The sequence below is a fragment of the Miscanthus floridulus genome, chromosome 1 (assembly GCF_019320115.1).
Source record: "Miscanthus floridulus cultivar M001 chromosome 1, ASM1932011v1, whole genome shotgun sequence".
NCBI classification, from domain to species: domain Eukaryota; kingdom Viridiplantae; phylum Streptophyta; class Magnoliopsida; order Poales; family Poaceae; genus Miscanthus; species Miscanthus floridulus.
The window spans coordinates 89,422,410-89,433,894 of record NC_089580.1 but is presented as its reverse complement, the minus strand read 5'-3'; the positions used below and the strand labels follow the sequence as shown (position 1 = coordinate 89,433,894).

Genomic DNA, 11,485 nt, shown 5'->3' with positions numbered 1-11,485 from the left:
GGAGCAAAATAATCCAACACATATGCAAATAGGTTATATAAAGAGCAATATTACTAAGCATATTGCTCCTAAGCTGTTTTATCCCATGAATTACAAGAAAAGCGGGGAAATAAACATCTTGCAAATTAAGTCATGTGATAATCTCGCTGACCTATTTACTAAGTCCTTACCAACATCTATGTTTCAAAAACTTGTACATGAGATTGGTATGCAGCGACTCTGGAATTTGCAAGAATTAGGGGAGACATCTTCTAGATGCTACCTGTACCAGCATCATATTATACTCTTTTCTTTCACAAGTTCTACTCACAAGGTTTCTTGTTAAAGTTTTTAATGAGGTAATATTAACATAAGCATGTGTCATATTTTCTATTTTTGCTACCGGGGTTTTTGCGGGAAATATCAAAGACACATATTACTCTCGCAACTCATCCATGGTTTTTCCCTGAAAAGGTTTTTCATAAAAATTATCCAAGAGACAATACCAATAATATGTCGTTACATTTTCTCCTAATTTTTCCACTGGATTTTTACAGGAGTTTTAGCGACATATCATTCTACATTACTCCCCATATTTTTTCCGAAAGGTTTTTAAGGAGTTATCTTTATGTCGTATCTCCAATATTTTTTCTCACTAGAGTTTTTAATAGGATACCAATGACATAGGGATTTGTTTAAATCATACATATATATGCTATTTTCTCCTTATTATTCCAAATAAGGTTTAAAGGAGTTTTTATGGCATATCTATACATACATATTCCTCAGATTTTTCCCATAAGATTTTTCGAGAAATTTCAGCTTACAGTTGCATTGATCTCATGAAAGATTCGATTGAGGAGTTACAAAACGGCGCCTGATCCCCAACGGACACCTCTCCATGGTTAGGATTAGGATTAGCAGTTAACCATATGATTAGGCATAGCAGTTAGTCTCGTCACCAGGGGCCTGTCCTTTGGTGAACGGTTGTATGTCTTGGTGACAGCCCTTTAGATGTATATAATCCCCTTTACATATTAATGAAAGACAATTCTCTCAATTCATTTGTTCCATTTACATTTCACTTTACAACACATCACTCGGTCGGTTCTGGCAGTAGTTGCAGCAAACCTGCCTTCCATCGCCATCACTGACATGTCGAGGGCGCGCAGCAGCCCTCCGCCACTCCGTGATACGGTGCTAACTGATCATGCTGCAAATGTTGCACAACCTGAACCTGTCCACGATGTTCATGACCGAGAACATCACAACGGAAGCCCTCAACACTGTTTTTTTAATCTCAGAACTCCCCACTGTATTGTCCTCCTTTGGCCGGGCAACCATCGATGGATTATTGATGGTGATGCTTCCGTCTGCCCATATACTAGAACGACCAGTAGAAATATCATCCGACTTATACACTTCAACCTTCTTCTGAGTTTGACGACACTTCTTTAAATTATCACAAATAATGGTTTACTGGTTTCATGTACAATATAAAAGTACAGTATGTGTAAATATATCACAAGCAAGCACAAACCATGCCATGGTGTAAAACCCTTTAATCAGGATCGGGAGTGACTCGTTTGTTGCATTTAGCTAGCCACCTCAACTGGCTCAGACCCTTTGTCAATCGAGGCTTTCACAGCATCCAAAACCAGCTGCGTCTTCCGGGTGATAGCCGGCCACTTCCCCTCAGGCTTGTCCCCAGCATCCCGGATGCCCTGCACGAGCCTCGTGAATTCCTGGACCATAAGGGCTTCCTGTGGCAGGTCCGTCGCCACGACATGCTTGCTTGGCAGAGGATCCCACCCAGTGTGGAGATCATTAAAGTTTGACTTCGAATCCACGTGGAACTCCACCAACTTCTCTTCGTATGGGAGGACAAAGTCAGTGACATGGATAGTTCCATTTGTGCCAACTAAGGTGATGTCCATGGTGAGATTGGCCAGGAAAGAGCAGCTGAAGGTGGCAGTCGTGCCATCTGCCCAGTACAATGTCGCGCCGCACTGCAAGAAGCACACCAGCTCGGTTCTTTACAGGGTCACGCAGTGCGATCACAGTCTTAGGCAACTCATAGTCAACAGCCCACAGGATTGCACGGATGCAGTACCACCCAGCATCACCAAGTGCACCCAGGGCATCAAGATCTGGCTTTACTCTGATGTCATTCTCGAGGAAATCTTCGTTTGCTCGAAAGCTGAACACACTGTTAATCTGCGGAAAAAGAAGAAAAAAAACAATGAACAATGATTTTCGTTGACCTACGAAGCTTTGTAGAACAGTAGAGATGAAGTGGAATCAAACAGTTAAAAATGTATTCTTCCACAAATATGTAAAATACTACTATATGTTAACCTATAGCATTTCATACATGTCTTGCAATTCAGATATTAACGTGTGCTAAAAGGTGTAATGACTGCAGCCAACCATTTCACTGCTCTAGTGTGCATATGCATAAATGAAAAAATGACATGGATGTAATATCCTATTATTTTCTCAATAGCTGGAATAAAAGAACCAAACTCGATGCATCTCTGGAACTGATAATTTGGATACACGAAAAATTTTATAGGAACTAAAATATGGTGTTTAGCTTTCACAGTTTAAATCTTTCAGAGCGCTCTACTGTCATCTCAATTTATAGATGGACTGGAAGTGGTCCGCTGAGAAAGAATTCAAGCTCAAGTCAGCTTCAACACTTACAGTAATGTTAATATTTGATAATTTACAAGAGATTTTGAAAACCTAAGAACTTTATAAAACTACTAAAACACTATATTTATACTATATAATATATGTAATATGCAAGCTCAACTCAGCTTCAACACTTCCAGCAATGTCCATATGTGATAATCTACAAGAGATTTTGAAAACATTAAAACTTTATAAAACTAAAACATGGCATTTATATAAATAGTATATGCCAATCTGTGTATGTGTGATGCATCATCTTTGACGAATTGAATATCCTAGCAGGCTGGCACATAAAAGGGCGAATGTCCACTGGATGACTACATTACTCATGTCATAGAACCTATAAAACAAAGCATTAGGTCCATTTGCCAGAGAAAAAAGAAGAGTGCTGAACCACCATGTGGTTATTGTGCTTGTGCGTCCATGTATGTAAAATGGTGCATCCTTGGTTAGACCTTTACTAGGAAGAAGACTTTTTAAGATTTTTTGAGAAGTTCTATATCCCAAATAAGATGGCTATTCTAACTGCTATCAACAAAATAATTGTAGTGCTAGTTGGAAGAACTGATCTGCTAACTTGGTCAATAACAGCTTATGGTTGTATCAATACCTTGCAGACAAGAACAAATTAACAAAGTCTAAATTTAAAACAGGATAGTAGTTCCATGTTGCTAGATACGAAATGTCACCATTCCTTCGCCGTACCCAGCATGGCAAGGAGACAATGAAAGGTACCTGAGATATTTTGCTTAGTAGCTCTATCACCATTTTTCTTTATGTCCAGCCCATGCCAATTAATCATGGTTCTGTTGTTGGTTTGTAGCAGAACCCACTTAGGGCCTGTTTCTGTTTGGATGAACCCAATCACTAAAAATACATGTGGTTTGGAGAGACCTGACAAAATACGCCTTAAGGGAATCTCCAATGGTGGGAGTCAGCTGGTGGCTCTTAGATACCATCTCATCCTATATACCACATGTAAAGTGTTCTTTATTCTATATAATCTCTCCTATCATCTATGCAAGAGATAGATAGAGGCTCACATAGAGGTGTATCTTTCATGCATCGGGGCACACAAGAGCCTAGCTCTTTTCCTAACGTAGGTTTTTGGCCACTGTCTCCTCTACGTGGCACCGAATGCTCGTTTAGAGCTAGTCATTGGAGACACCCTTATATTGATAGATGGAAAGAGTACTAGGTTTGCAGAAATACGGGAAGAGTACTCTCTCAATGTTGTAGTTGGCCGATGGGTTTATTTCAGAAGTCAAACAAAGCGGTCACGGCACAAATGGCTCTTCCCATTGTTCCTAGCTTTTTTTATGCTCGTACACTTGCTCCAATAAAATTTTCACTTTTGACTGTTAGTATCTAAATTTTTATTTAGATTGCAACACGATCCCAAGGGTTTCAGCTCATTAGTTGTCGGGTAGCATGGTGGATTTGGAAGCATATAAATTATCGTGTCTTTGAGGGATCTCAGCCCAATCAGTAATATTACCTTGCATAATATTAGGGATGAGACCAAGTCGTAGTGTATAGCAGTAGTGTATGGCAGGAACCAAAGGACTGCATAGCTTATGGCCAAGACTGGTTTATTGGTTTTTGGTCATTTCTTTGTTTCTTTTCGGTGTTTTCTACTGTATTGGTCATGATGTCATGCCCTTTTAGGCCCTGTTCGTTTCATCATAAGATCAGAGGGATTGAAGGGGGTTGAGGGGGATTTTGACTTGTAGGGGATTTAATCCCCCTCAATCTCCTCCAGCCACTTGGTTTTGGGATCAAACTAACAAGCCGTTAAGGGGTTTTATGAGCAGTGTTTTCAGATCGGACGATTAATCGCGATTAATCGTGATTAGTCGTCCTTATCGTAACTAGGTGCTCGATAAGGGCCCTCGATTAGTTTAGACCGATTAGAAACCTTATCGTCCGATAAGTTGCGACTAATCACGATTAGTCGTCCGATCAGACTAGCCGGACGACTAGTTGGGTAGGGAGAATTCGGCCAGCTAAAGAATTCGGCCCACCTTTAGCTGGCCCATTAGGGTAAGAAGAAGAGGAGTGAGTGAGTGACCTAGTGAAGGAGCTGCAGCCGCCGCACATTTCAAGCTCCCGCTCTGGCTCTGCTCTCTCTCGCAGCCGCCGACACCTCGGCCCGCGTCTCCTCCGCCTGCGGCCTGCCTCTCTGGATCTTCCTGGCTGGCATCCGCAGCTCTGTGCGCGCCCCTCGCCGGCAGTCCGCAGCTCCACCCATGCCTCCACCTCCGCCCGCTCCTGTCTCTTCCCCTACCGGGACCCAGTAGCTCCGCCCGCCTCTGAGGCTCTATCGGTCTGAGCTCCTTCCTCGACGCCTGGAGGACGGACACGGGAGGCCTCAAGCATGCATAAGAACAAACAGGGGCTGAGGTGTTTGTTTGTGAGTGAGGAATGGCATTCCAACAGCTTGTCAAAAAGTGCTGAAGGGCGGCAGGCTGAGAACACAATCCTTTCCATACCATTTTGGACAAAAGTGGAGTACTGTATAAAAGCAACACAACCCCTTCTCATTGCTATGAGGATAGCAGATGGTGATGAAACACCAGCAGCTCCTGAGATAATGGCAGCAATGGATGTTGCAAAGAAGACCATTAAGGAAACTTTGTGAGACAAATCATCATTACTGAATGATGTAATGGAATGCTATGACAAGAGATGGGAGAACTAGATGGAGCAAAAACTATATGGAGCAGCCCTCTTCTTGAATCCTAGAAAGTACTTTGCCATAAAGGAAAAGGATAGGAGACAAGCTACAAAGCTAAGGTGCATGTTTAATGACATTATATGGAAGATGGTGCCTGATGAGAGTGAAACGAGGAAAATAAGCAAGCAAGCTGATGATTATGGCAGGACTAAGGGTGAATGTTTCTCAAAGAGATTAGCAATAGTAGAGAGAAATAGCAAAAATTCTAGTAAGTATTGAGCAGTTCAGCAGTCAGCACTTTCTTTTAATTAAGCTATAATTCTCTATGTGATGAGCTACTGATTATATTATTGTTTTGCTTATAATCTACAACTACAGTTCTATGGTGGGATGCTTTTGGTGGCCTTGCATTCGAGCTACAGAGTTTAGGAAAACGAATTGTAAGCCTCTGCTGTTCGGCGTCTGGTTGTGAGCGCAACTGGAGCGCTTTTGCTCATGTAAGTGCAATTTCTATGGCTGCAGGTGCATACTAATGCATTCTTATATGCTGCAGCCATCTAATGAATTTGCTCCTATTTTCCATGGCTGCAGGTGCATACTAAAAAGAGGAACCGTTTGGAGCACATTAGGTTGAATAAGTTGGTATTTGTTAGCTACAACCGTAAGATGACATTCAGGTTTCAGAAAATTCGTGAGCTCGGTTCTAAAGGCAAGAAATCCAACCCATTGCTGCTAGAAGAGTTTTAATGGGAAAATGAGTGGGTAGACATCAATTGTGACCCAGTTCATGCATCTAATGGCAGTGATATGCTTTGGACACATGATGATGAAGCTGTTGGTGCAATCGACCAGCTTAGAGGCCGCAATATGCCTAGGGCTGTTGCTGCTCGTGCGAGGAATACTGTCACGCGCACATATGGGAGGAATAACAAAAGGAAGTGTCCAAGTCCAAGGTCAGATGCACCAGCAACTGAAAGCAGTGATCATGAAGAAGAGGAAAACAGAGTTGCACCAGAACAGCCACAAGGTGCAAGTGCAACAGATGAAGAAATGGAGGACCAAGGAGGGGAGGAAGACTCAGGCGGACCTGCAACAAACGATGGAAATGAAGACTTCCATGTGGACGTAGATTTACTTCTCTAGATGGCTGAATTGCTGGTTCTATGGATCGGTAGACTGGATGTTTAGAACTATTTTCCATTTCAGACTTAAGAACTTGTTTAAGTTTATTAGTTTACTTATGTTGTGTACTGCTTGTGCACGTTGTGTACTGCTGTGCACAGTGTGCACTATGCTAAACTGCTGTTAGTTCTTATTTGTTAAATTTGTGTACTTGGTTAAGTTGTTTTGCCATGCTCTACTGTCTACTACTCTTTATATTTTCTTTAGTCTTTACAGTTTTGCTTTTCTACTATTTTACCTATTTAACTGATTATCTTCTTTCTTTGTAATTTCAGATTCAGCCACAAGTCACAGTCAACACTCACCATCAGGCATCAGCAAGCAGCAGTTACAGGTAAGTGGCCAAATCACCATGATAATGATTCATTGCAAACATGATTACATAGCAAATTGTGCTTGGTTGCTTGCCTCTAACATTTACCTATTTATTATGGCCATGTTTACATATATTTACATCATATATATAGTATATACATGGTCGATCAGGCCATCTAGGCACAAGAACGACTAAATGTCCGACTAGCCGATTAGACCGATTATGACCAACTAATCGACCCTTATCGACGACGATTAGTCGTCTGATCGGTGGTCATACGACTAGCCTCGATAATATGATCTGAAAACATTGTTTATGAGTCGCCTAGACAAATTTTCTTCTTCTTAATATAATGGTAATGATATGCAGCTCTCTGTGTGGTCGAAAAAACTTAACAACATGATACTGGTAGTACTAGACTCATTATGCAACTTACTTTGATAATGTTACCTCTTTCTATTTAATTTAAGAATATTTTTAATAAATATTAAGAATCAGTGTCAGCCCTTGCTAGATACGTACGATGAAAAACTGTAAAAAGACACACTTTACTAGGGAATCCTAACACACTTCACTAGCAAACAAATTGAGGCTGCTGAACCGTTGAACATTAACGATTGGGAAAAAACAAGAATAGTCTTTTCCTGTAGAAATTCAGTAATTGATATTTCCTACTGCTTACGGGTAAAAAGGGGGAAAAAGAATTCCATTTCTTGGTTACTACTTACTGGTAACAAAGATTGCGTATTTCTAATCCCCATTCGAGTCCCGCAGAAAGGTTTGCATATTGCAAATAACTCACCGTTTTGATGTCGCCGATGGCGTCCTTGTTGTCGACGATCTCCCGCATCTTGGCGGTGCGGGGGTGGTGCATCCACATGGTGGAGTCCATGAACTGGACCCCCGCGGCGTCGCATGCGGCGAGGATGGCGTCGAGGTCGGCGGCGCACAGCGCGGTGGGCTTCTCTAGGAGCACGTGCTTGCCCCTTGCGGCGGCGGCGGTGGCCCAGCGCACGTGGAGGCTGGTGGGGAGCGGGAGGTAGACGGCGTCAACGTCCGGGTCGTCGAGGAGCACCTCGTAGGAGCCGTGGAGGCGGGTGGTGGCGATGTCGAGGCCGTTGTCGGCGGCGAAGAGGCGTGCCTTCTCCTCGGAGCGGCTCCCGACGGCGGCGACGGCTGCGCCGGGCGCGAGCAGCATGGCGCGCGCCAGCTTGCGCGCGATGGAGGCGCAGCCCAGGATGCCGAAGCGCACGGGGCGCGACGGCTGGTCTGGCACCGCAGCGGACGACATGAGCGGCGGCCGGGTGCTCTTTCGCGTGGGCTTTGGTTGGTGGCTTGGCGCGTCTGGGCTCTCTGCCTGTCTCGGTGCGGTCGTGTGGGTCGTCCGTGGTGTTTACCGTGTGGTATGTGGTAGGCGATCGCCTTGTGTTCCACGGCGGATATACGATTTGGGGCCTACTCCGGAGCTTTCGCTCGGAGCCATCGCTCGGAGCCAAGCGAACGCTTCTAGTAGAGTCTGATGTGCGTTGGTTCAGCCTCCACATCTCCACGTGCTCCGGTGGGGGCGGCTGCAGTGGCGGATGCACGATGAAAACAGAGAAGGCTAAATAATAAAAATTTAGAATTAGAGTTAGAGATTAATGATGATTTAAAAGCTAAGTAATCATAGCTAATGAAGAAATCAGGTTCACTGGGGAGCTGTAGCCCCGACAGCCCCTCTTTTGGATCCGCCCCTGGGCGGCCGGATCTTGCTAATAGGAGTTGGCTTTCTGTCGATGGATGTTGATGAAGGGACCAAATTTGAGGATACATTTCCGTGCAAATCCATTTGATTCTTAGCCTTCTTGCTTGCAACAGCCAACGGGTGCAAGGATTTCATTAGCAATTCACGCCCACAGTTCACCGCCGACCGCATAAATTACAGGATGATTCACCTACACATGATGGAGGACCCTAAGCCGCGACCTGTCGCGCGCTGTGGGAGCGCGCGACCTAGCTCCCGTATGCCTTCTTTCTTTCGGCGCGCATCTTCTTTCTCCTCGCTCGTGGAACTTCCCTCATAGCGGTCCCCGTTGGCTGCCTAGCCCCGCCGTCCCCTTCATGTCCCGCTACTGCTCCTTGTTGTCGCCCTCGCCGGTGAACACTGCACCAAAGCTACGAGGGCCGAGGCGTGCAGCCAGGCTCCACGGAGCCACGCGGCAGCGAGTGCGAACCCGCCGCGGCCGCCAAGAGGGCGAGGTGGTAGATGCCATCGCCCCCTCGCAAGAGCAGCACCGCGAGCGCGAGGACCGGGAGGAGGAGCAACAGCAAGAGGGTCGTGTCGGCCACGTCCGCGTGACCCATCGCGTAGAAACTTTTATAATACATAATCGTGATCTAAATAGAGTGGTACTATATTTTTCCAAATATTTATCTTACGCACAGCGCGTGTTACAGTTACCTCCCACTCCCAGCATGTCTTACGTGTCCTACGCATCCAGAGTTTGGCCCTATTCGGTTTATCCCATATTCGATTTGTTCGGGTTTTTTTTTCAGCCGGAACAGTATTTTTCTCTGACAACAATTTAGCCGGAACAGTGTTTTCCAACCAGTTTTAGTAAAGTTTCGGACGAGCGAACGGAGCATTTGTATTTAACGGATTACTAATAGGAAAGATCAAGGTTGACAACCTTGGTCTCGACTATGGATTAATAGGAACGATCTTGGCCGCTCCAGAGAATCAAGGCTCACGTTATCTATCACTTTTAGGAAAGATCTCGCTCCGGAGAATCAAGGCTTACGTTATCTATCACTTTTGCTTCCCAACGGAGGTGGAAGAAGTGAAGGCTGAGTTGAGACACGCGGTCGGACGTCCACCAACCCAACAACCTCCTACATTTGAGATAAAATGGTGAACTCGGATTAAGGTTCAAAAACGTTAGGATAAAAATGGAAGGTATGTGCCCCGCTTTGCACTAGAGTATCAATGCTCAATCTCTGGCTTAGAGGATAAAAATGGAAGGTTGTGACCCCGGAAATACTTCTCGTCGCAGTTGAAACACAGCCCAAGGCGGCGTCGTTCATCCTGTTCCGCCACCATGAGGCGTTTCATTGGAGCCCCTTCTGCGCGGCCCGGTGGTTGCGCAGGCTTGTCAGCAGGGATGGGCAGGACCGGCCGTGGGGCTAGTGCTGGCAGCAGCCCGCGCTGAGCAGACCGGGCAGGGTCCGGTGCCGGCCTGTCGAGCTCCATCAACTCCACTTGGCGTGCCAGGCTCATGGCGGCCGCGAGCGACTGCGGGTTATGAATCCGCACCGCGTGGCTCAGCGGCGGTAGGAGTCCTCCAGTGAAGAGTTGTACACGCTGGGCTTCATCCAGTGGACCCGCGCGTGGAAGAAGGGCCTGGAAGCGATTCTGGTACTCTTCGACGGAGCTCATGCGCCTGCACTCAGAGAGCTCGAACAGCGGCGCTGAGCGCAGGGGCGGCCCAAAACGCAGGTGGAGGAGGTCCTTGAAGCGGCTCCACCGGGGAGTGCCCTCGTCCGCCTGGACTTGAATGTACCACAATTGGGCGATGTCCTCCAGATTATACGAAGCCATCCAGACTTTCTCCTCCTCCATGATGTGTTGCTGATGGAAGTACGACTCGCATCGATTGACGAAGATCAGCGGATCGGTCTTGCCATCGTAGCGTGGAAAATCCAGCTTTTGAAATCGCGGCGGCCGGTCGTTGTGGTGCTGTCCATCACCACCCGGTCCCGGACCCGACGACGAAGAGGACTTCTCCTTATCCTTCTTCAGCGTCGTGACGTCAACCTGCAGGGAGGTGACCGTGCTGGAGAGGCCCGCGATCAGCTTGGCGAGGTCGGCATTGGAAGGTTCCGCCATGAGGGTTGGCGGCGCAGCGGCTGGAGGTGACGGTGCGGGTGCAGATGGCGCAGGTGCAGCGGCTAGGGCTGGTGCAGCTGTAGGTGGATCAGCGGAGCGGAAAGAGGAGGATCGTGACCGTGATACCAGGTTGTCAAGGGCGTCGGACCCTAGGGTAGCAGGACCTCGGCTACGGAGTTCGTAGCCGTCGGCCGTCTTCTCCGGCGAGGGTGAGTTCCCTGCCGCAGGCTTGAGAGAATTTCGGGAGAGAGATGTATTTGGGAAATCTGATATTGCTTGCCTTTCCTGAGTTCACGTACATGCATAAATAGCCTTGGCTGCTAACCGACTAGATGCTAAATTCCCTAACCGACTTGGACTCTTCCTATCTTTATCCAAAACCGACTCAATCTATCTACGCGTGCTCAGCCAGAGGCCGCAGCCTGGGCACCTGTGTCGCCCGGCCGGACTCCCGCGCGCGCAGCGTGCTCTGCCGCGCGACGGACGTCACGGGCCCTATGGCGCCTCACGTACTGGTGCCCGTACATGACAGTTAAGGTGATCTGGAAACTATCTTCTTTGTTCTATCTAAGTCTGTAAACTCTGAATTATGTATTTCCGTTATATCATAATGGAAATGAGGTTTCTCACGTGGAAAAAAAAGTGCGGGAGGGCGGGATGGATAACCCAGATTTCCTGGCCGGTTGGCCGGCTATCTCAACATGCGATAGCCTAACCGGAGTAGGCACGACAACTACTGATCATTACACAGCTTCACGAAGCAGTGGAC

General features: G+C 46.5%; 1 protein-coding gene across 1 annotated transcript; it reads right to left on the bottom strand.

The window, feature by feature from the left end:
* Positions 1-1,408: 1,408 nt before the first annotated feature.
* LOC136537559 (uncharacterized oxidoreductase At4g09670-like) lies at positions 1,409-8,249 on the bottom strand. Its single transcript, XM_066529493.1, is given in 3 exon segments — positions 1,409-1,988; positions 1,990-2,196; positions 7,654-8,249. Coding segments are annotated over 3 exon segments (1,110 nt in total). The 5' UTR covers positions 8,143-8,249; the 3' UTR covers positions 1,409-1,574.
* Positions 8,250-11,485: the final 3,236 nt, after the last annotated feature.